Source organism: Caretta caretta, chromosome 1, assembly GCF_965140235.1.
Source record: "Caretta caretta isolate rCarCar2 chromosome 1, rCarCar1.hap1, whole genome shotgun sequence".
Taxonomy (NCBI): Eukaryota; Metazoa; Chordata; order Testudines; family Cheloniidae; genus Caretta; species Caretta caretta.
The window spans coordinates 159,074,410-159,100,074 of record NC_134206.1 but is presented as its reverse complement, the minus strand read 5'-3'; the positions used below and the strand labels follow the sequence as shown (position 1 = coordinate 159,100,074).

The 25,665-nt window shown below is 40.8% G+C and overlaps 2 protein-coding genes across 3 annotated transcripts in view; one reads left to right on the top strand and one right to left on the bottom strand.

The window, feature by feature from the left end:
- Window positions 1-10,701, bottom strand: part of TMPRSS3 (transmembrane serine protease 3) — a 34,078-nt gene extending 23,377 nt beyond the window's left edge. The window contains exons 1-7 of the mRNA XM_048835427.2: window positions 10,684-10,701; window positions 9,380-9,524; window positions 6,445-6,555; window positions 5,327-5,443; window positions 2,754-2,877; window positions 1,460-1,585; window positions 627-670 (exon numbers count right to left, since the gene is read on the bottom strand). Of these exons, the coding sequence (XP_048691384.2) occupies window positions 627-670; window positions 1,460-1,585; window positions 2,754-2,877; window positions 5,327-5,443; window positions 6,445-6,555; window positions 9,380-9,524; window positions 10,684-10,701 (685 nt within the window). The remainder of the gene's footprint in view (window positions 1-626; window positions 671-1,459; window positions 1,586-2,753; window positions 2,878-5,326; window positions 5,444-6,444; window positions 6,556-9,379; window positions 9,525-10,683) is intronic.
- Window positions 10,702-13,787: 3,086 nt separating this feature from the next.
- The window catches only part of UBASH3A (ubiquitin associated and SH3 domain containing A), a 38,946-nt gene continuing 27,068 nt past the window's right edge, over window positions 13,788-25,665 (top strand). The window contains exons 1-5 of one of the 2 annotated variants that reach the window (XM_048865768.2): window positions 13,788-13,804; window positions 14,819-14,945; window positions 18,664-18,717; window positions 20,861-21,047; window positions 24,107-24,305. In XM_048865768.2, coding sequence (XP_048721725.2) covers window positions 14,833-14,945; window positions 18,664-18,717; window positions 20,861-21,047; window positions 24,107-24,305 — 553 coding nt within the window. In that variant the 5' untranslated portion in view covers window positions 13,788-13,804; window positions 14,819-14,832. Of the gene's footprint in view, window positions 13,805-14,774; window positions 14,946-18,663; window positions 18,718-20,860; window positions 21,048-24,106; window positions 24,306-25,665 lie in introns of those variants that run through there. The other variant, XM_075132548.1, reaches the window with a different exon arrangement.

The following is a 25,665-nucleotide window of genomic DNA, read 5'->3' as shown; positions in this document are numbered from 1 at the left end:
GAAGGAGGGTCCTTCTCTAGGAAAACCCTAAATTTCATTTCAAGGCTCTGTTGCAGATGGTTTGAATTAAATAGCACTTTTAAACTTATATAGTATTTTTCAGCTTTGGATGCTGTTAGAGTGAACACTTCCTGAGGCGCGGTTACACACCCATGCTTAGAGCGAAGTCTGGTCTGCTTCTATTTGCCATGGAAATGGAGAAGGTCCCACTCTAAAGACTCTCTGACATGGAAGGTCCTAGAATGAAAACTCACAGGTAAGACAAAAATTTCCTCTCCCCAGTGACAGTTAGGTGGAGTTATAATATCCATCCACTGACTGAACACATTCAGTATCCTTAAAGATTTGCTTCCTCGCTTGCACATAAATCCTCCCCATATATGCTCCCGTGCCCCATCACTTGCCTCCTCACCCCACATCTTCTTCTCTGCCCTTTTATAATTCCTTCCTTGAAACTTTATTTACAGAAAGCAGTTCTTCCTGGACATCACAAAAACACTACTCAATGTTTACAACGTGGCAATATACTCCTGGATTTTCTTAGATTCATTCCCCACACATTAGCCAACTGAATATAACTGAAGATAGTTTTTGATCTGTTACTTTTAATTTTCACAAACACTTACCCAAACATTTTAGGATGATTACTTTGCCTGCAGTACACTCTTCTCTAAGATGAAAAGACATTAGTATTAGCTCCTAAGCATGCTCTTTGGTTTCTCAAATTTCAGGGATCAAGGCCGGCTTTTGGGCCGATTCCCCCGAATCGGGCCCCGCGCCTAAGAGGCCCCCGCGCTGGAGCCTTTTTAAGTTTTACTCACCCGGCGGTGCTCCAGGTCTTTGATGGCGGGTCCTTCAGTGCCGCCGAAGGCCCAGAGCAAGTGAAGGACCCCCCACCGAAGTGCTGCCGGGTGAGTACAAGCAGGTGTTCCAATCGGGCCCTGCACTCCCTAAAGCTGGCCCTGTCTGGGATATATATCTGGTTTCATATTTAGGGTCTAATTAAAAGAATAGACACTGAATGTTGTGTGAGTGTGCATATATATTTGCATGCAGAAATAAACTGGATGTGTAGGTATGTGCATTTGAATGAGTACATACATCTCAGAATATATCTACAGATGTACAAAGGGCCTGATCCAAAGTCCACTGAAGTCAATTGGAGTCTTTAGTTTGATTTTAATGGGCTTTGGATCAAGCCTCTAATATACATGAACTCTCATTCTTTGGGGAACAAGTAATGAAGCTGCCACTGAACCCGGGTCTCTGCTGTATAACAGAATGAAACACTTATGAAGGCCTACACGTCTGAGAAAAGGTGCAACTTACTGAGAAAATAAGCTAACAAACTTAATCTATTAACAATTCTTATTCCATTACTTAGACCATTTCTATCACCATATATACTCTGATTTGCTCAGTAACTTTTCTCAATTTAACTAAACAATCTGAAACATACCTTAAGTATGATGCATTGTGTAAGGCTATCACTTGATCAGCTGATGACCAATGACTGACAGAAACAAAATGTCTTTGAAACTCCTCTTCGATTGCAGCCACAGGCAGGTAACCAGAACTTATATAACTGAAAAAAAAAAAAAAAAAACCTAATCATAAACTCAGCTTGCTGATACAGAATTTCCAATAATACTTTTAAATGATTCAGTGGGGTATTACTAAAAGATTCAAAGTAGTAAATATATCAGTCTGATACTAACAGCATATAAAGCAATACAGTCATCTCTCACAAAGGAGGCTATTTGCCTTATCATGCCTGCATGGAACTACCATTAATATGTATGGAAGTTACACACACTGAGAACAGAACAGGCTCCCTAATTTGGCAGAGAAAATAGGTTTTACTTCTAATTTTGTACTGAGCTTTTTATCTTTAATTGGTCAGTACATTTTCTGTAACACTAACATACATTTCTTCTTCTCCCTCTAAAAAAAGACTTAGTTTTTATAGTAGAGGAGATTAAAAAAAACTTGTTACAATTTTTTTTTCAACAAATTTTGCTTTTCTTTCGGTTTACAAATTTTTCTAGAGAAGAGTGTGAATATTTTTTTAAATTTCTTCAAATAATTCTTTCTCTGTAGATCATTTGTGACTAGCTCATTCTGAATAGTTGTTACTGAAATTCAAGCTGTTTTGGTTATACTTAATTGGACACTAAATCACTTGATGTTTATGTACCTATCAGATATGTGTTTATTTTCGAATCAGTTTGCTGGTGCAAATACTCACTTATTTTCAAATTTTACCTTTAATAAATATTCTACAATAGTCACTTAATTTTTTCAGTTTCCATCAAGTGAAACATGTGCTAGGATATTCATGGGAAGCAAACACAGAAGGGGTGGGAACACAAGCAAAGTGAGTTACTTTAAAAGGTGAATCAAGATTCCAAGGAAACCTTTTGCTGTATTTTCCCTAGCTCTAGGCTGAAGTTTGTTGCATGTGATCTGACTGAATAGAGGTGGACAGTATCTGCTGCATTACAGCTTATAGGAAATATCAGTTCAGTGAAAAAACATTTTGTGGTGAAATTTGAATCTGGAAGTGAACATTCCAGCAGCATGGCACAGCAGGCTCTTATTTCCTGAATGAAGCTGGTCTGTTCAGTAGATAGAGCTTTCTCAGGGGGTGAGTCCAAGCCTGGCAAGAATTCCTGCAGGAACTAAGTAGCCCTTCCCACCAGAGAAGTTTATTTAAAATGTCATTTAGAGACTCCCACATTTTTATTCAGTACCTTGAGAAACCTAAGCGTTTACATGTAGCATTTCCATTCCCATCGTTCCAGTCATCTGAGCAGACAGTCCTCCAGGAACCAAAAGTAAACACCTGAAGCACTGCCTTCTTTCCACTCAGCCTGACTGAGGGATTCAGAAAAACATGAAAAGCATCAATAAGAAGTTAATAAAAACCACTGAGAAATCTATCACGTACAAAACAATGTAAGAAAATCACCATAGCTTCTATATCTCTTGGTTCATTCTGTCTGTGTTACTTGTCTCTTCTGAACACTTGCTTCTTTGAGATAACTCACCTGTATCTTTTTCCAAATAGAAAATTGATTTTCCTTTACCTTCATCACTACTTGACAATACACCAAGGGACACCCAGCAAATGCAGCTTCACCAGTGCAGCCTGACATACCTGGCAAGTCCCCACATAAATGGACATGGATTCAGAACGTTTTTGCCAGAATTCTAGCAGTAATAGATTAATAGCCTGACTTTCAGAGTTTCTTGGTGAGTGAATGCCATTTTAAATCAATGGGAGATGCATGTGCTCAGAACCTCCGAAAATCAAGCCCTAGCTGAGTAGCTTTGAAGAAAGTAATTAAAAGTAATTGTTGCTATATTAGCAGCATGACATAGTTGTAGGGACATAGTTGTTGGACATGCCTGATCATCACATCAAGCCTGATCTCCCAAGGATCCCTTTGTGGAGATCTCTTTGCATTATCACCTCTGATGGAAGGGATCTTGGGGACTGTGGAGGGAAAATGGAGATACAACGTTGGGAGCTGCAGTGCTCCCTCTACAGGTCACCAGCCATGAGCCAGCACAACTCCCGCTGAGGCAGTGCTTCTAAAGCCTGGGTTCTATGGGCTGGTTAGTAGAAGATTCAGAGCGGGCCCAGAGGGAGATAATACAGCTTGGAGTTGATTTACTTCCTGACCAGATTTTCATGGAGAAGTCCCAGATACTGTGTACAATTCTGCTCTCCCATGTTTAAGAAGGATGAATTCAAACTGGAAGAGGTGTAGAGAAGGGCTACTAGGATGATCTGAGGAATGGAAAACCCACCTTATGAGAGGAGAGTCAAAGAGCTTGGCTTGTTTAGCCTAAGTAAAAGAAAGCTGAGGGGAGATATGACTGCTCTCTATAAATACATCAGAGGGATAAAGACCAGAGAGGGAGAGGAGTTATTTAAGTTAAGACCCAATGTTGACAGAAGAACAAATGGATATAAACTGACTATCAACAAGTTTAGCTTGAAATAAGGCAAAGGTTTCTAACCATCAGAAGAGTGAAGTTCTGGAGAAGCCTTCCAAGGGGATCAGTGCGGGGGAAAATACCTAACTGGCTTCAAGACCGAGCTTGATAAGTTTATGAAGGGGATGATATGAGACGACTGCCTACAAGGGCATGTAACCAATCTGCAACTGCTAGTAGCAGATATCTCCAATGGCTGGTGATGGGACACTAGATGGGGAGGACTCTGAGTTACTACAGAGAATTCTTTCCCAGGTGTCTGGCTAGTGGGTCTTACCCACATGCTCAGAGTCTAACTAATCACCATATTTGGAGTCAGGAAGGAATTTTTCCTCAGTTCAGATTGGCAGAGACCCAGGGTTTTTTTTGCTTCCTCTGCAGCATGGGGCACAAGTCCGTTGTAGGTTTAAATTAGTGTAAATGGTGCATTCTCTGTAACTTGAAATCTTTAAATCATGATTTGACAAGTCTAGTAACTGAGCCAGAGGTTGGAGTCTATTACAGGAGTGGATGGGTGAGGTTCTGTGACCTGCAATGTGCAGGAGGTCAGACTAGATGATCACGATAATCCTTTCTAGGCTTGAAGTCTATGAGTCTAATAGATCCAGGGATGATGCTGTAGAACACAACACATCCCCTGCTTCATCCATTCCTTTCCCCAGTTCTGCCCCATGGTCTGCAGAGCTCCAGCTGAGGAGAATTCACATGGGAAATGGCAGAGCAGAGGCAACATACCCCCCACACTTTCAAGTGGAAAGGAGAGATCAAGGCCTGGATCAGTGTATTATTAGCTGGTTCCAAAATGTTAAGATTAACTTTTCATTCTCTTACTGGCAGGCTGAAAAATGAGAAGGGCAAAACTTTTCTAAAATTGTGTACATGGTTTAGGATTCCAAATCATTAACAAAACAAACAGCATGTAAATGATTCCAAATTACAAATCCACTTATTTGAAAATCAGTCCATCTTTCCTTCACTACCTACTACTGAAATTAGGGTTCTAATTTTCTCCTCAGCTGTTGAAAACATCACAATCAGCTACTATAAAACAGCACAGGAAGACCCTATTTAAAATAGTTGTGTGGCACCAGAAGTTGTTACAGGGAAATGTTGGAATCTTGAATACATGTGTCACATGTGTGGCAGCAAGGTCAGTCACTGCTCTGAGCTCTCATGCCATCTTGTTGTGCGTCACTCAATTATTCATTTCTCTCTTTCCATCTCTCCCTTGAAGTCTTTATAGCACACATTTTGCTATAACATGCCAAACGCTCTGCTGCCAAGAAGAGTTAGAAGTGACCCATAATAGAATAAAAATTACCACAGCTGTATTCATCTTCTCCTCCTTTACAGTTAAAGACACCATCACACCTCGCTGATTGCTGGATACACTTGAAGGACGATCTGCATCGAAACTTCCCAATGCAGTTGTACTGGACTGCCAGAAATTAAAGAGAACACACTAACATGAACACAACAGGATAGTAATTTGTGTGCTGGAAGTATTTTTTTTTCTTACTTTGATTATATAGCCCCAATTTTGTGTTGTTTGTGAAAAGACAACCCTCGAATTCTAGGAATGCTGAACTACAATCTGGAGGTTGCTACACAATGCTGTTAAATTTATTCATTGGTAATGGCAACTATAGTGAAACAGCATTGTTGTCAATTATGGCTCCTTTCCAACTTCTCTAATCCCCAGTTTATGTTTCATTCTAGGGAGAGTTTCTGGGTCTGGTATATATGACTGACTCTGGATCAGCAAAGAAGGAAAGGAGAACCTCCTCAGAACTGCAGTGCTGAGTTGTTTCCTCCAATGTGTATCTCAGCCTTGTAAGTCTATGAATTTTCTGTGTGTGAAGGTTTTGCTCTACCACTAACAAATTCTGTGTCTGCACTTGTGCAGGTGTTACCTTTCAGTTGCAACTAAGCTCATTCTTTTTCCTGTTCCCATCTTTTTGGGTTGGAGGAAAGGACATTAGAGCACTCAAACACAATGATGTCAGTCTTTTGTTAGTATATATGAGAAACATACAGGACAAATATGGCATTGTCTGAAGCCATATCTAGTCTTTATTCCTCAAGCACACAGGCTGCTTAAATGTTTGGCATTTTTTGAATGGGGATCATTTTGTTGAATCACTGACATCTGTGTTTTCAGTCAGTTATGTCTTCAATTACAGTATTTGCCTTGAAAGTTTCTTACTGTTTCAGGTTTCCCAGTGTGTGAGTGAGGGTTATGCCCATGGTCTCTCTTGTGTGCCAGATCAATTTTGTTCATACAGGTAAATAAAATTTCAAGTCATCAAACCAAAAGGATGTTTTACTTCAGTAAACTATTTTGGTGGCAGTTTAATTCCATTCTCAGTAAGAGACTCATGAAAAATTAAGTGCTTGAATGGTTAATTGAGAACCTAATAAATAACTAATTGTACTCACCACCCAGGCCAATGGCAACTGCTAGGATTACTACAAGTAATAAAACAAGGATAAATGGAAGAAATCTTAGGGAGACTAAAGCATGGCACTTCGAAGATGGCTGGGTAGCTCCTAGAAACCAAAAAGAAAAGTGAGAAACAGCCGCTTCTATGAAATATTCACACTTGGATTTTCAGTGAAAACATTTTTTAAATTTAAAATAGACTCAAGTAGTAACCGCTCCGTTCAATTTTATGGTATGGCCTGATCCTTTGAAGCACCGACTAACTTTTGTAAGGAGTTGAGAGCACTTGGAACCTTGCAAAGGGTGGTCTGCACATTAGGACTGGATCCATAGGTCATTGAAAGCAAAGGAAAGACTCCCTTTGCCTTTGATGGGTTAGAACAGGGCTGGGCAAACTTTTTGGCCTGAGGGCCACATCTGGGAATGGAAATTGTAAGGCGGGCAATGAATGCTCACGATATTGGGGGTTGGAGTGCGGGCTCTGGCTGGGAATGTGGGCTCTAGGGTGGGGCCAGAAATGAGGAGTTCAGGATGTGGGACGGGGCTCCAGGCTGGTGCAGGGAGTTGTGGTGCAGGGGGGGTGAGGGCTCCAGATGGGGGTGCGGGCTCTGGGGTGGGGTTGGGGATGAAGGGTTGGGGATGCAGGAGGGCGCTTCGGGCTGGGACTGAGGTTTCGGAGAGTGGGAGGGAATCAGGGCTGGGGGAGGGGGTTGGGGCACGGGAGGGGGACAGGGATGCAGGCTCTGGGTGGCGCTTACCTCAAGCAGCTCCCAGAAGCAGCAGCATGTCCCCCCTTCAGCTCCTATGTGGAGGATCAGCCAGGTGGCTCTGCATGCTGCCCTGTCTGCAGGTGCTTGGGACAGGGGCAGAGTGCGAAGCCCCGGGCTGCCCCTACACGTGGGAGCTGGAGGGGAGGACATGCTGCTGCTGCTTCCGAGAGCCGTGCAGAGTGGGGCAAGCCCCAGACCCCGCTCCCCAGTGGGAGCTTGAGGGCTGGATTAAAATGTCAGGAGAGCAGGATGTGGCCCCCAGGCCATAGTTTGCCCACCCCGGGTTAGAATCAGGCCGTTAGTGAGTGGTTAGGCTAAGCCCCACTGAACTCAAAACTTGACTTCTAAACCTTCTGGTTTTCATGATCAGGAAGATAAAAAGTATACATCTCTCTCTCTAAAGAGTTAGATGACTCTGAGAAAAGAAAATTCAGAATTGTTTATATAATCAAACCTGAATAAAGTGTAGGATCTACTGAGAATTTTAGAATAGATTATAAAACTCTCAAATGGAGAAATACAATTCTCTTCAAAGAATTAATGGCTCTGAATGTCACTTTTATGAAAACTTCTGCCCAAAACGACTTCTGAATCTCTCCTGTATCAGCTTAGTACTTCTGACACTCTCTGCTACCATCATCTCTGGCTGGATGCTACATTGTCTGCTGTATTCGGGACAACTGAAATCCAGTGAAGAGGAAGGAGGTGGTATGGGTCCACTTGTGACAGTGAGGAAGTAAGTCTAGCTGCAGCACACTGCATTTCCTAAAGTCTGAAAAATAAAGATTCAGAGCAAAGACTGGAAGTGAATAAGAGATGCTAAAAATTGAAACAGAGGCAGGACAGAATCAAGAGAAGGACAAAATTGGCCAGTGTTCTGGAAGAGATGATAGACAGGCCCACATATAAAGGAGATGGCAGAAGAAAGCAAAAGTACAGGGCAAGAATAAAGCTCTAGATCTTTGGCTTTTGAAGCAAGGCTAATTGGAGCAATAGAGTTAGAAATATAGGTGTAGAAAACTGAACCCAAAATTAGAAGCGATTTTTGCAAATTTGAGCCTCATTGCCTTGGTCAAAGTCACACAGTCAATCAATGGTAGAGGCAGGAATAGAGACCTAGCCTATTCCTGTGAAATGGATTAAAGAACAGGAATCCATAGCAGTGGATCAACAAGAGAGGCAACAGTTTCCACTGAACATATGGATGGCTTTGGGGGGCGGGGGGGAATTATTCCTATTTCATACACAAAGGCCAAAGCAAGTGTAAATAATGGAAATGTGCCATTTACATATACAGGAGGTCTTCAGTTTTGATTCATGCAGCTGTGCCCACCCTACCCCTAAACCTACCTTTGAATTTTGGATTTGCAAAAACTTGAAGCTCAGACAAAACTGCTGAGTTTCATCCAGTTTCACTCAAACCTGTTCAGTAGAAATTGAGCAAATCTCTTAGACAAGCAAAATGTGAAATCAGGAAATGTTATCTGGTTTCAGGTGTCATAATGAATATTTTGCAGCTGTCTTAGTTAAATAGTCTGTGTGAATTAATATTGCTTTACCTATGACCTTAGGTCTGATTCTGCTCCCACTGAAGTTAATGTGTGTTTTGTCACTGGTTTCAATGGGAACAAGATCAGGCCCGTAGAATGTAACCAAAATGCATACTCTGCTATCCGTGACCTATTCTACTGCATTGCCTTTTTCTAATGATATGGATTTCCAGACTTGGAAGGTTTCATATCAAACATTCAAAATTGTGTCATATCTGAAGTAAAAAACAAATAATCTACTACCTGGATGAAACTATACGAATAATGCAGCCTTGCAAAAGTGTCATGGAAACATATCCGCCCAGGCAAAAAATGTCCTCACCCACTCTCACCCGATGAAGCTAGTGAAAAAAATAAGTGCTACTTTCTCACTAATAAAAAAAAATGTACCCTGTTTGTGTAAGTATAGTTTTGCAAGGCTAAATTACTACATAAAGCAGGGGTAGTCAATAGGCAGACCACAGGCCAAATCTGTTTTCATTTACTTATTATTATCATTGTTATTATTTTTTTCTCTGGAGTCTGGACCTTGACCAATACATTTGGATGATGACAAAAAACCATTGACTCCCCCTGACTGTACACATTACAAAGGGATGTAGAGTCCCTACCAAGTCCATTTGCACTGGGATCTACTTTTGCTTGTTGTATGCTGAAAAATCTTTTGTAGAAAAAATGAACTTCAGCTCCTGGCAATTTGTCTTCAGTAACAGAGGTGATTTCAGGATGTCCAGTATTGGGATTATTCTCCAGTACCTGGACCAACAAAGAACAGAAGTCACTTTTAAAACCGACTACTCATTCTCCTCATACCACCCCAATGCCTTTCTAGTGGTGATGATTTTTTTTTGTTGGGGGGCCCTGCTTTGAGCACACTTTTGGAATGAACAGCTGATACAAAGCAAATCCAGGGACAGCTTCCAGGCCTGCTCTCTCTTTGCCTCAAAATAGCCTCATCCTGCAAGATGCTGAGCACCTCCTGTGTGTTACTGAGGAGCTCATGCAATTCCCATTGACTTCAGTGAGAACTGGGGCACTCAGCAACTTGCACAGATGGACAGCTAATTAGCAAGCATTAACCAGCAATTTACTGAAACTAAAATGTTGCTCGAGCCTGCCTATAACCACAGTTATTTAGAGTAATTCATTCACCACATCAAGAAATTCTGACAAGCTCCTTCTTTAAATGTCAAGGCATTTTCCACAGGGTGCTTTTTAATTGCTACTGTAAATACTGTAAAGGAAAGTATAAGTTATGAACTGTGCAAAGCCTGCTCTGATCTGTCGGACTTCCCATTTAGCTTATGCTGAAGAACCTTTGAATGTTGTATGCAGATCACAAACTGAAATTAAAATGTAATTCTGGGTAAATAAACCTTACATTTTAAAATTAACAGGAAGGTATAGGATACAGAAAACTTCGGTATCTGATTCTGTAAGCTCTGTACAATCAATGACATAGTGGGTCTGATTCTGCACTCACACTGGTGTAAATCAGGAGTAAATGCTTTGAAGTCAGAGGAGCTAGTGTGCTGTAAATCCAGAATATCAGGCCCAGGAAATGTTTGCCTTGGACAAAGTATAGTTCAGCTTTGCCACCAACTTTTAGGGAACGTAGAATATCTTTTCACCATCTAGCAGAGCATTATCTATCAAAATACAACTTTTCTCTCATTTTCTCAGATATAATAGACATTCCTGGTAACTAAAAATTTCAAGAGGTATTGAATAAACTGCTGTTTTTAGGGCAGAAATAAGGAAAGAGCATACTACTGCAAATGGTTTCTGAACATAAAGAATACCTTCATTGCTACATGTGTTGCTGCTCTGGAAATAAAACAGCATTAAGACACATGACATACAGTTACAAAATGTTGGAGAATCATTATTTACTCTGGTGTAGGGTGTTACTCACCTCTTCTTGAGACGTCATCGTTAAAAACAAAAATATGTTCTTTTTTCATTATAGCAATAAGCCAGAGCGAAATCTAGTTGTTGTTAAACCAGACCACTCAGGAAATATTTTCATCAAACCACCCAGAATTGCCGGCTCAACCACTGTAACAAATGACATTATTACTGTAGTCTGTGTAATTCAGCCTGGTCATAGATATCAGGTAGCCTAGGATGACATAGCTATGGATACCAGGAAGGCAAAAACTCAGCAACTCTTTTAATCAGTGTAATCAGGTAAGGTAATATTGTGGTATTTGTAAACCTTTTTGTGAACCTGTCTGAGAGGAAACGCTCCAAAGATTAAGTCACAGGTGTGCTTGCTTGTTCCATTTATCCTAAATAAAGTGGCTGGAGAAAAGCATATGCCAGAATTCTGGGCTCTGGTGAATGAGCCCCTCAAAGCTAGTCAGTTTGGCACAGTAGGCCCTTTACCTGGTTGCATTGCTCTTTGTGAATTTGGTGTGCTCTTTGCTAAATGCACCCAGCAGGCATGAGGCAAAGAGCAAACCAAAAGATAGTTCCCAGGATAGATCTGCATTTTAACTATGAAAAGAATTCCACCTCCATAATTTTGAAAATTGTGCACTTGAGCCAATGAGAAAATTCCACATGCTCTAAACTCAGAAGCTCATGGAGCAGCTGAAATGAAAAATCCTGGTCAGAATAACAGTATAGTCATGATCTTGTTTTGATCATTTTTTTTTTTTCTTTTTTTGATGGAAGGGGAACGGGAGGTTGTGAAGCAAGCTGAAAAGCCATGCTGGTATGTAGAAGTGAAGACAGGGCTACTGAGAGACTGTGGCTTCCCTAATGAGAGTGCTAATATTTTAGACTAGGTTAGTCGCATTTACTAATGATGGGAGAATCTCAAAAGTTTCAGAGGAATCTTATTCAGACTTGGCTCTGCAAGATGGGAGTTGAACTCTTACAAGAAAAGGAGGTTGTACAATATTTCTGATACTTCCTCCTCGTAGTCAGGACACCTTTGTGACAAGAACAGCTTTTATTACCTTATTTTGGCAGGTTTCAGAGTAGCAGCCATGTTAGTCTGTATTTGCAAAAAGAAAAGGAGTACTTGTGGCACCTTAGAGACTAACCAATTTATTTGAGCATAAGCTTTCGTGAGCTACAGCTCACTTCATTGGAGGCATTCAGTGGAAAATACATTGAGGAGATTTATATACACACAGAAATGAAAAAATGGGTGTTTATCATGCACACTGTAAGGAGAGTGATCACTTAAGATGAGCTATTACCAGCACGAGAGTGGGGGGAGGGGGGAAACCCTTTGTAGTGATAATCAAGGTGGGCCATTTCCAGCAGTTAACAAGAAAGTCTGAGGAACGGGGGGGGGGGGGGAATAGTTTTACTTTGTGTAATGACCCATCCACTCCCAGTCTCTATTCAAGCCTAAGTTAATTGTATCCAGTCTGAAAATTAATTCCAATTCATCAGTCTCTCGTTGGAGTCAGTTTTTGAAGTTTTTTTTGTCGAAGTATTGCCACTTTTAGGTCTGTAATCGAGTGACCAGAGAGATTGAAGTGTTCTCCAACTGGTTTATGAATGTTATAATTCTTGACATCTGATTTGTGTCCATTTATTCTTTTACGTAGAGACTGTCCAGTTTGGCCAATGTACATGGCAGAGGGGCATTGCTGGCACATGATGGCATATATCACATTGGTAGATGTGCAGGTGAACGAGCCTCTGATAGTATGGCTAATGTGATTAGGTCCTATGATGGTGTCTCCTGAATAGATATGTGGACACAGTTGGCAACGGGCTTTGTTGCAAGGATAGGTTCCTGGGTTAGTGGTTCTGTTGTGTGGTTGCTGGTGAGTATTTGCTTCAAGTTGGGGGGCTGTCTGTAGGCAAGGACTGGCCTGTCTCCCAAGATTTGTGAGAGCAAAGGGTGTCCTTCAGGATAGGTTGTAGATCCTTGATGATGCATTGGAGAGGTTTTAGTTGGGGCTGAAGGTGACGGCTAGTGGCATTCTGTTATTTTCTTTGTTGGGCCTGTCCTGTAGTAGGTGACTTCTGGGTACTCTTCTGGCTCTGTCAATCTGTTTCTTCACTTCAGCAGGTGGGTATAGTAGTTGTAAGAATGCTTGACAGAGATCTTGTAGGCGTTTGTCTCTGTCTGAGAGGTTGGAGCAAATGCGGTTCTATCCTGGAGCTTGGCTGTAGACAATGGATTGTGTGGTGTGGTCTGGGTGAAAGCTGGAGGCATGTAGGTAGGAATAGCGGTCGATTTCTGACCTAAAAGTGGCTATTCTTCAACAAAAAGACTTCAGAAACAAACTCCAAGGAGAGACTGCTGAATTGGAATTAATTTGCAAATTGGATACAATTAACTTAGGCTTGAATAGAGACTGGGAGTGGTTGAGTCATTACACAAAGTAAAACTATTCCCCCCCCCCCCCCGCTCCCATTCCTCAGACTTTCTTGTTAACTGCTGGAAATGGCCCACCTTGATTATCACTACAAAGGCTTTTCTCCCCCCCTCCCCTCCTCCACTCTCCTGCTGATAATAGCTCATCTTAAGTGATCACTCTCCTTACAGTGTGCATGATAAACACCCATTTTTTCATGTTCTGTGTATATATAAATCTCCTCACTATATTTTCCACTGAACGCATCCGATGAAGTGAGCTGTAGCTCACAAAAGCTTATGCTCAAATAAATTGGTTAGTCTCTAAGGTGCCACAAGTACTCCTTTTCTTTTTTGCTTATTTTGGCAGTTCTGCTTCTGGTCATTGCAGGAATTAGGAAGCAGAGGCATTTAAAAAAAAGGAGAAAAAAGAAAAAAAACTGTTCAAAAAGGTTCAGTTTTGGTTCAGTTAGAGGCAGGAGTGAAAGCAGAATTGGCTTGTCTACGCATGGAAATGACTAATATTTCTCTTTTTTCCTAGGGTACTGAGCAAGATCATGGGTTTGATCCTTGGCTGCCCTGAGCTCAGCCTCGGAAGACCTGGGTTTGATTCCCCACTATGCCTGAGGGGAGGCTGTTAGGGAACTAGTCACAACTCCCTGATCCTCAGCCACTAGGACCTGGCGTAACTTAACGTTTCCAGCTTGAGGTGTGGAGGCATCTTCAACTTGCATCACTCAGGAACCTTACAGCAGTGGAGAATCAGGCATAGCAAAGGATTGCTTTACCATGCCCTCTCCTGTTCCTTGATGACCCTTTCCCTCTCCCAGCCCCTGATATACACCCTGCCCCCCCCCCAGCCCCCCCGCCCTTGTGCCAGGAGGGACATGGCAGCACAGGAGGCAGAGGAGATTCAGTGGAGATTCCCCTCATGTGGGGATTTTTTCTGGGCAATCTCTGGCCATTTTAAACTCGTTCTATAGTGTGTAAACTGGAGAGTCTGACATCCTGTCTCTCCCTGCTGCTGAGTCATCAAGGGAATGCTTTAGTTTACCCAGTACATCATTGGTCTTCGTGCTTGATTGCCAAGAGCAGCTCAGGCTGTGGAAGTACAATTTCTCCCATGCTGCCTAACCTATGTGCTTTGAAGCTGACCTGGAGGAGCCACCTTTAAAGGAGAAATTCTATTTCAGCCTCCATACTCATTCAGTTCTTAGCCTGTCTGATGGGGGTGCCAACAAGAGGCCCAGCTGTGGTGCTGGTTCTGTGAGGCGGAAATCTGTCCGCTAAGAACCAGGTTCAGACCACCAACTTATTTCACGTGTGCTGCTGGACAACCAATGCATGGCAACAGCTCATGCTCACTGGCTCATTACTGCCTTGGGGTGCATTTAAAATGGTGATCTGAAAGTGAGAGATTCAGTTCCCTGCTGTAAGCAAATTTGCACTTACTATGCATTGTGCTATACTGTGGACATATACTAGGTTAGTCTTGTTGTGCTACAGTCTGCGGCAGGCATACAAAGACTGCATATATTTCTTGCCTTTCAACCACCCTAAAGTAAAAGTGCAAAGACTAACATGCTATGAAAACAGGATATCAGCTTTTGTCAAAAAGATCACAAGGGTTTTGAGGTTTTTTTATCTTAGCTGCCTCTCCCTCCCTCTCTCTCTGTCTCTCTCTCTCTACTAATTTCTGCCTGTACTGAACATACATTCACAGGAGGAGTGGAAGAGATGGCAGTGGCTGAAACACAACTATATTCGAAGGTCTTGAACAAAGTCAGAAACAGAAGCACTTGTGCTTTACTGGAATCCCTCTTATCTATGGGATTCCCTGCACATACAGCGTGAGTAGTATTTTTAAGTTACCTCAATATATTAAAAGAATTTTCTCATAAAAATTTGAACACAGACAGCTTGCATTTTTAATAGAGAAAACAGGCAACAGCTTGACAGGGATGTTTCTGTATGTGGATAAGATCTTCTGCTTTGGGCTTAATTTATAGCATTTTGTGGCGTATTAATCTTATCCTAAAAAGAAACCTACAGTGCATCCATTTATTATATCTAAATCTAAAAACTATCCACTTTTGGGCTGAGAGATTGTAAAATGTATTAAACACTTGATGCGCTCAGTTATCTCCCACAGTATTACCAAAAACGAGTCACATTTTTCATTCATCACTTTTGCTGTAACGCAGTTAAGTTTAAAGACACCTTTTAGCCTATGCTGGGTTCTACGACAAAGCAAAGGCATCTTACCATATGTACGACATTAGAGACTGGGTTTATTTTTCACAAGACATTGTCTTCCTGTTTTTAAATATATAAAACTATTCAATATAACTGTCATTTTTACTCTTTTTATTCCATAAAGAATTTTTCTCCGTTTAGGATCATGTTAAAAAATTACATGCCAAAGGGAAGAGGGGAAAATAGTAGCTCCATGAAAAATACAAATGCTGTCCTCAGTTATACTGGCAACCCCTGTGAGGGAGCAGTGTAACTGTGGGCAGAATTTGACTCTGCATTAAAGAAAAATGCAGTATTAAGGTCACTTTTCCCCCAAACATCTTCAGATGGGATAAGCACATTTTATGTGAGATTTTCAAAGGGATATGGGGGAATCTAGGTCCTCAACTCAGTGACAGTTGGGCAGTTTAATTTTCCTATGTGAAAATCTCATTCTTCAAAAATTTACTCCCTTTCCTGCAAATTCCTTAATGTGTGTGTGTGTGTGTGTGTGCATGTGTGAGAGACAGAGAGTGAAATAAGCATCCATCAATGTGAATTTAAAACTGACTACAGTACATCTTCATAATCTGTTTTTTAATATATATATATATATATATATATGTTGGCTTCTTACTGAAAATAAAACCAACCAGTGAAGCAACTATGTCAGTATCAAAAGTATTGAATTAATTTTCTAAAGAGCCCTCTATTTTCAGGTGCCAGCTTTAGACACCTTGGGCCTGACTTCAGAGGTACTGAGTTCCCATTGCTCCCATTATATGTCAATTGAAATTTTGGGGACACAGGTCTTCTGAAAATCTGGCTCATGGTCTTTCCCATCGGGCATCCCAAAACTGAGATACCCAAAACGAGTGGCCAGTTTTGAAAATTTTTGGCTCTGTAGTCTAAATTCTTCAAATCTTTAAAGCACAGTGGTGCTACCTATGGACTGTATATGTGCTTTCTAGTGTAAAGGAAACAGTTAGATAAATAGTCAAAGTGTTGAGCAAGTTTGGATAAAATTTAAAAAGTAGCCTGGATTTTTGCCTAAAATTTGAACCGAACAACTTTCTGAGCTTAGAAACTTTGGTTATTATTTTTAAACCTTTTGCATGTGTTTTCAGTTCCTGATTTCAGCCATTCAGCATTCCTGGCCTGGCCCAAACCAGTACTCATTGTTATTAGCATTTCCAGACAGGGATCTGATAGTTTATTCTTCTTCTAAAACAGTACTTTAAAATATATATATTTAAGATAGCCTGATCTTACATGATTCAGAGCTGCAGTGCCATAATCTCTTTTACAGTAAGGCCCCTTTACATGGAGCAGTTTAAAGGAGCATTCGTGTAAATGGGAATCAGGCAGAATCTCAGCAGCACGTTAACCCCAGGCTTACAGAGTACTCATTGTTATTAGCATTTCCAGACAGGGATCTGGTAGTTTATTCTTTTTCTAAAACAGTACTTTAAAATATATATATTTAAGAACTCTTCTCCTTTCTGTTTGAATGATCTTTGTAGACCTAGGATCCATTTTTGCATTAAATTGCCTTATTGTCTACTATTTGCTTTGTGGAAGTGCACAGGAGCCCTAGTCACAGGCCAGGATGCCACCTGGCAAGGTGCTATACAAACACAGAAGAACCCTAGTTGCTGCCTCAATAAGCTTAAAGTCCTAATATGAGCTGAGACAACAGATAGATACAGACCGGCACAAGGAAACAATGAGACAATGCTGATTGGTATGGTAGGCAGAGGTCTCAGCACCCCAGCTGCCTAGCCATCTGTCAAGTTTTCTATAAGCCTAATGGCAAAGGATAGTTTTAAGGAGGAAAATGAAGGAAAGCAATGATTTGGCTTTGTAGATGTTGAGCGGGAGCATTTCCAAGAGTTGGGGGTTGCATGGGAGAAAGAACAAAAGCTCATTTGAAAATTGACGGAGGATGGCATTGGCAAAGAGAAGGCAGGAGCTGACCTCTTGATAGTGTATGGGAGATGATAGGTAGGGTAGGGATCGCTGCTGAAGGGCCTTGGAAGTGAAAACAAGTTGCTTATGCGTGATGCTATGGAGAAAGGGGAGCCAGTGGAGGGAGGCAAAAAGAGGGGTGACATGATTAAAGCAACCAGTAATCTTCACAGCAGCATTCTGAATGGATATGAGTGGGTAAGATTGCATTTGTCAAGGCCAGAGAGAAGGATGTTGCAGTAATCAAGACATGAGATGATGAGAGCCTGGACGAGAGTGTTGGCGGTGAGGATGGATGAGAAAGGTCATACCTTAGAGATGTTGTGCAGAAAGAATCAGCAAGATTTGCACATAGTTAGGACATAAGGTCCTAAAGAGAGGTCTGAGTCATTCAAAGCTGACACCCAGTTTACTGGCCTGAGTGACAGGAAGGATTGTGGTGGTGTCCACAGTGCTCAGAAAGAAAGTAGCGGGAGGGCTTGGGGGAAAGATTAAGAGTTGTATTTTGGCCATGTTGAGCCTTCAGTAATAAAAGGACACAGCATGTCATACATAAGTAACATGTTTAATTCTTTATTTACAAATCCACATACAATTTTCTCCCTGGGGCGAAGAAGACAGAAAAAAGCACATGAGATCAGCCGCACTGTTTAATGTGCTGCTGGAAGGTGCACAGATACTACAGGGTGGATGCAGTATAAGAACTTGAACAGAAGGGAATTAAATGTTACAAATTTGGCTTCAAGACCCCAACAGGCAGAAAATCTTGTTTCAAGTGTAGCAAATATTGTCTCTTGGGTGTAGCAAAAGAAACACACGAGTCATAGTGAGTTTTAGAATTGTGGCCAGGCTGAAATCTCCAGTTCCTCTGCTGGTCTTCTCCCCACCTCCCCCACCCCAAGAAACTCGACTCAGTCTCAAAGACGTGTATGTGCAGGAACATACTGCCCTGATAGAAAAAGAAACTGAATTTGGGTATAATTTGGTTCCATAGAACAGTAATTACATATTAGAGATAGACCTGAACCAAAACACCAAACCTGAACCAAAATCCCTGAACTTGTGGCTCAAATCTGTCTCTCTAATGGGCAGAAACCAAACACTGACTCCTTTGGGAAAATTTGGATCCAGATTTCCAGATCCCAAGTATAAGAGTGTTTGGATCTAAGGTTTTGGTTCTGCCCAAATACAGTGTTTGGAGCTGAGATTTTGTTTGACTCATCTCTGATAATAATGTGGGCCCATATACAGTACAAATCATGCTTATACAGTGTATTAAGAAAAAGTCTCCAGAACTCAAAGGAGAATTTGCTGTCTTACTGCATCTATTCTTTTCTCATGGTGAATCCACTTTATTTTCCTTAGGCAAAAAGCTTTGGCTGCTACGGGACACAAGACAGCAGAAGAGGCTTCAAAGTGGTAAGAATGAAACAATTTACAGTTCCCCCAGGAGTACTTTCACATGAAACTGAATGAAATGTAGCTGCTTATGGGCTGTTTCCCCACGGGATTTGGCTTTAGCAGACTTCATGATAAAAATGAAATTAAATCTGAACTCATCTTTATTTTGCTTTATGGGAATAGTTTTATTCGATCTTGTTTCTTGTAGGCATAAAATTATTTGCACAAAGTAAGAGCAGAGTTACTGCTTCCTAGATGATGGTTCTATTTTATGGAACATGAGAGAACCTGTGGGTGTGGGGGATGGATGCTGTCATGATCACCTAATTTTGACATAGTCAAAGAAGGGAGGATTGTGAGGAATCATTATGTAATAAATGTGTCCAATTTCTCACACCTCCATTCGTGCACAAAAAACTCTCGCTCTCACGGAACTGGATGGTGACTATAGATCGGAGAGGAAAGCTTAGATACTCAGCCCATGAGGCAAAAGTAGAAAAGGAGGTGTTCAAGATCAGAGCGATTACAATTGTAAATGAATTTGGAACATGTTAGGTTAAAAGGCATTGACTGGAGGGAACACAACCCCAGGTGGGAAAAGGCTATAAAATCAAGCTGAATGGCTAAGAGTTTACGGTTTTAAAAATAAGAATCCAGGATAGGCATGACCATGAGTAATGTCAATTGCTATTCTTGGGTCATCCGAATTTTTTTCTCCAGCTTGAGACACAGGTGATGGAATATGGAGATGTTGCTGATGCTGATTTATTTTGCAATTTAAATCCCAAATCTAAGGGCATGTCTACACTATACCCCTACAGCAGCACAGCTGGAAGGCTGCGGCTGTGCCACTAGAGAGTCGTAGTGTAGATGCTTCCTACGTTAATGGAAAGGGGTTTCTCGGTTGATGTAGTTATTCCACCTTTCTGAGAGGCAGCAGTGACATGGGCAGACAAATCCTTCTGTCGACCACACAAGGGATTAGTTTGACCCAGCTACACCATTCAGGCCACAACATTTTTCACAAACTTGAGTGACGTAGCTAGGTCAATCTAATTTTTAAATGTAGACCAGACCTGAGTCAAATCTCAAACCCACGCTCTGTGCTGATATTTGTGAGACACAGAAGAGAGATAAAAGAGCACGCAGCACCAGCAATGCCTCCTACAAAGCAACTGATGTTGCTCCAAGTGGGGCAATGTGAGGCAAATACAGTTAATCATCCAGATACAAAGGCTTAGAATGAGAACATTGCACAGTTGAAATATGCATTGTTGTATATTCCTCTTTGTTGTGTTTCCAGCAAGGCTGAGAGGACACAAGTTATGACTTTTACTTAGAGTTTATACTACAAAGAAGGTGGTTCTGGATTTTTTGGATCTGGGTCCATGTGTTGCAAACCATGCTGATATGTGGCATATACTTCTGACACCAGAGTGGTGATCAAGTGGTGGATTGCATGTTCATCCCAGCACATGTCCAGGTCAACATAGGCTACAAAACAAGCTCCATCAGAAATTACTTCATGCTCTGAATTGAAAAAAATCAGAAGCGGATCGTGCTGCAGTTCCCAAAGCAAAATGACTGTTATTACAGATTGGATTATGATTTATTAATTTCAGTTGATGCATTTTCTTTTGGGTTTTTTTTTGGTGGGGGTGTTTTGTTTTGTTGTTGTTGTTTTAACTAGAGGTGGATAAAAATGCCAATTGTTTTTTGAAGGATTTTTTTTAAACCTATTTTTTCAAAACAACCTTCCAATTTTTTTTTTTTCATTTTTTGGTGGTTTGCTCCCCCCACCCCTTTTCCTCCCTTTTCCAATGGCAAAATAGAAAATGGGGGAGAAAATCAAATAAACAATACCACAAGTTTTCTGTTTTCAAATACTGAAAATTATGTTTTCATTTTCAAATGTAAAAAAAAATGAAAATTTTCATTTAAAAACCAAAAGACCTCATCCCATCAATAAATATCATAAGGGGGAATTTTTTGACTAACTCTAGTTTTAATCTGTTCTTATTTCATTATGAATTTCTGCTCATGTAACGACTGGTCGCTTTTCTTTCTCTGCTTTTATTGTGGATGTCTTCACCAGAGCAACGGAGGAATGTGTACACAATCGTGCCTTAACTTACCCTGTGCGATGCACTCTCAATTTCAGGTTGCACTCTCATTGTAATGATCCTTCTTTGGATGATCCAATCCCTCAGGAGTACGCGCTCTATTTGTGCCCAACTGGACCCTTGCTTGACAAACTGCAGGAATTTTGGAAAGAGAGCAAGAACCAATGTGCAAGAAACAAAGCCCATGAGATTTTCCCACACATAACTCTTTGTGATTTCTTTACGGTAAGAAAGCCTTTAACAATTCCATTGAGCACAAAAAACATGCTAATGTAAAATTAAGATTGAAATCTGGGCTCTCTTGAGCATGTATTTTCACTTGCTCTTACAATTATTTTGCACTAATAATTCCTTGCATAATTGGAGAAACTCAGGTGTGATTGTTTTCTATCTGCAAGGAGCACAAATGGTAGTGTGTAAAAATTATATGGATGAGGAATTCAATATGCAAAGGTCAGTGTGTTCAAATAAATGTCATGTTTTGAAAACCCAGCAACAGTATCCCATCACAAAGTATGCTGGGACACAGGCTAAGGTAATTGCATTTATTCCCCTCTACATTTACAAATATCAATAAAAATATTCAGATGGTGGATATTGAGGAATAATCAGGCCAACAAATGTTATGAACTGGAAGTAGGGATTAGAGGGAGATTTTCAAATCTCATGAGAGCAGAGTGGCTGGATTTAGGCTTTTTTGAGGTCTGATCGTTTAAACTCTATGTATGAATATGTCAGTGCAACTGCACACCTAATTTGTACATGCAGCTAACATGGCTGTATTTGCAAATCATGTATTTGCACGTGCAAGTGGTCAATAGTATCTCTTTTTGCCTTCTGAGCATACAAATTAGGCAAGCAGTTGCATACGCAGTGTGCACAGAAAAGCAAACCCTCAGCCATATTATCTACTTAACATCCTCTGTGCATTCGTTTGTCAGTGTTTTTGGATGCTGACTGGAAGAACAGTAGTTGCTCTCAGCTCACTGTTGAGAAAGTTTCACATACTAAAAATAGGTATAGAAAAAAAGCTGGTTCTCTTTGCTTTTTCTTCCTGCTTTGGCTGGGGCTCCATTTGCTCTCCTGCCCATCGCAGCTCACATTCTATACCTTAGTATTGCCATGGAGTAAAATCTTAAAAAGTGTGTAAGTGACTTAGGAGCCTAAATCCTATTTTCAAAAGTACTTTAGAGACAGATTTACAGACTTAGGGGCCTAAAGATGCTGATAGGTACCTAGGGGGATTTTCAAAAGCTCCTAAGCAGGAAATTCACCTAGATGCTTTTGGCACCAAAATATCTTTGTAAAGCCTAAACTACCCAGGAGGGTAATTTTGCACTGAGTTTTTATGCACTAACTGCTGCATATTAGATAGTCACAGCAATTACATACACCAGGCAACTGTTTTCTGCTTCAATATAATTCAGTGTGTCTAAACTAGTTGTCCACAATGTCTACATTATCTATGATTTATCTTGTCCTTTGGCAGTTAGTAGCCTAAGTCTAAGGCTATGTCTACACTACATAGCTTTCAGTGACACAACCAAGCCGCTAACAGGTGCGCAGTGTAGCTGCTGTTTGTCGGCAGGAGAGAGCTCTCCTGCCCACAAAAAAATTCCGCTCCCGACAAGCAGCAGCAGCTTAGTCGGCAGAAGAGCACTCCTGCCGACTAAGTGCTGTTCACTTTGGCACTTCTTGTCAGTAAAACTTTTGTCGTTCATGCCTTTTAACCTAACATGTTGTCTTTTTAACACCCCTGAATGACAAAAGTTTTGCAGACAAAGTTCCAGTGTAGACAAAGCCCAACTGAAAATCAATGAGACTTAAGATCCTAAGTACCTAAGTCAGTTTTGAAAATGGAACTTAGCCTCCTAAATAACTTAGGCACTTTTGAAAATTTGACCTGTGATCAGAGTGTTTTCTGAATCTAAAGATAATATAATCTAAATAATACGCCCTATGAATATCGAGATATTCTCTACAGAATGAAAAGGGGTACTTGTGGCACCTTAGAGACTAACCAATTTATTTGAGCATAAGCTTTCGTGAGCTACACCTCACTTCATCGGATGCATTCAGTGGAAAATACAGGGGGGAGATTTTATATACACAGAGAATATGAAACAATGGGTGTTACCATACACACTGTAACGAGAGTGATCAGGCAAGGTGAGCTATTACCAGCAGGAGAGAAAAAAAACCTTTTGTAGTGATAATCAAGGTGGGCCATTTCCAGCAGTTAACAAGAACGTGTGAGGAACAGTAGTGGGGGGGGAGGGGGGAAATAAACATGGGGAAATAGTTTTATTTTGTGTAATGACACATCCACTCCCAGTCTTTATTCAAGCCTAATTTAATGGTTACTCTCATTACAGTGTGTATGGTAACACCCATTGTTTCACGTTCTCTGTGTATATAAAATCTCCCCCCCCCCCCCCGTATTTTCCACTGCATGCATCTGATGAAGTGAGCCGTAGCTCACGAAAGCTTATGCTCAAATAAATGTGTTAGTTTCTAAGGTGCCACAAGTTCTCCTTTTCTTTTTGCGGATACAGACTAACACGGCTGCTCCTCTGAAACCTCTCTACAGAATGAGTCTTAAACAGCATCCCCCCAAAGGATCAATGTGTACACTTCAGTGGAAGAATGGCATGGGTATCACTAAAACTATATTGATCTGTAAAAGTTTTAGAGACCTTTCATTGCTGGCAAAGTTGCAAATTAGCATCCTTGCAGCTCTTCGCCATTAGCTTAGACAACGATCTATTGAAGCAATATGGAAAGTGCCGCGATGGAGCAGTTGGACAAAGAAATTATATTCATTATACTTTCATACTGTATAATGCTGCTGAGACTACAAAATAAAGAGAACAAGTGTCATAGCAAAATGTCAAACACCGTGGAACTAGTTGGCCATTAACGACATTTATAGGAAATAAACATTTATTAATTTGTAATGCATGTAGAGTGTTCTTGCAAGGTGTCAGATGTCAAAGTCTGAATTAACCACAGAAAGCATGTATGGGCAGCAGCACTGTCAAGCTTCCGTACAATGTATCTCAACCCCGTCCTAGGTGGAATATTTCAGGGGATAAGAAAGTAATGTAAACTCTGTGAATCTTCAGTACTTGTTCTTTCTGCTGTGACTGCCAGCCAGAGTGCCAACTAATACCGAACGATGGTAGTGGTTTTATGGTTTGGATACGGACCAGTAGGAATTGTTTAGGAGTCAGTGGGTGCCGCTGATGGTTTGTAATGCATGCTCCCCATATGTTTTCTTTTAGTGTGAAGACCGGAAAGTGGAATTCTTGCATGAAGCCCTAAAGAAAGTTGGTGACAGGTTTATAAATATTTTCCCACCTGTCATTTCTGTATCACTACATTCGTCTGTCAGCTACCTTGGTTTCTTCATTAATGATGCCCATGCAAATGTCATCAAAGAGTTTGCTGTGGCTTTTGCTACTGAGGCTTCAATCTTGGCAGGTACCATCAATGTCAATTGGAAATTGTAGTAATTTAAGTATCTCCTGAATTTCTGATGGGGCTCAGATCAGATTCTGGTATTCGCTTCATGCAACCATCCTGCCCCAAAGTTTTGAAAAAATCATGCTTGGGGAAAGTGAGGGGCAGGGGATGAGAAGAGTTGGGGGCCCTGCTTTCTCTCTTATTTTACCCAGCAGACATAATGTATCAGCCTAAGATATCTCTTTTTCCCAAAAGCCAGACACATAAAATGGCAGTTAATAGAAACACTTCATGGTGTTCTTATTATCTTTGAGAAATCTAAGCAAAGCCTTCACTTTGTAACATTCTGTAGGCAATTACTGGGTAGATTTATCTGTAAAATATATATACTGTGTATCTCTCTCTATTTAGGCACTTAACTGTGGTCATCTCCATGGTTTCTGAGGCAGGCTTGATGTCTGTTCAGTGTTGCATTGCTAAACAGCAGTTTCAGGTCAAGGGGTTACCTTAGTAGGTGTCATGGGTTTTTTATAAAAATAAATTAATGCATAAATTGGAAGCATAATGTGAAGTATTAATGTTCTGAGCCTCCAAAATGGAAAGGGACAGAGAGTATAAAACTTCACCACCCTTAAACTTGAAGCCTGGCACATAATTTAGGATAATGGTGAGTTTTATGATCATGGATGAGGAAATGCAAGAGAAAACAAATGAGTCCAGAAGAAATACATCAGCCAAAGCCTTATCATGTCAGATCCTCTAGCTCTATTCTTTAGTTATGGCAGTGTGGGAAGGTGATGGGCCCCTTTGGCTTTTGGTGACATTCAGGTTACTAAGGTCATGCTGTGACGAAAGGGAGGCAGGAAGAAAGATAGGCATCCAAACAGATCTGTAAATGTCTGGAATTCCTGCAATGCCCCCACAGACTAGTCAGCTCTCATAGTTTGTTACTGAGTTACAGATTTCCCTTCAGGGACCTGTGCTTCGCAGTGATCGTTGAAAACTGCATAAGTGAGACATGAAATACTGAAATAGAAGTTTCCTACATTGATGTCACAGATCAAATCAATAAATATTGCTAAGAATGCCAAAGACTAATGTTAAGCATCTGTAAGTGTAATTCAAAAGACAAAAGGCCAAATGCTGGGTCCATCTTACACTGCAATAAGAAGAGGAGGGAAAGGTAGGGATATATTCAAAGCAATGTTTCTTATGCTGGGGAAGGGAGAAGAACTGAAGACTCTATGAAGTCCAATAAGGACTTTGCAGTACAGCTCTGGTATGTTCTTGGATGTTACAGTGATGAGTATTATAAATAGTCTTATAATATATAGACAGTAATGGGTGCAATAAGGCTTGATACAAAAGAGGTCAAGGG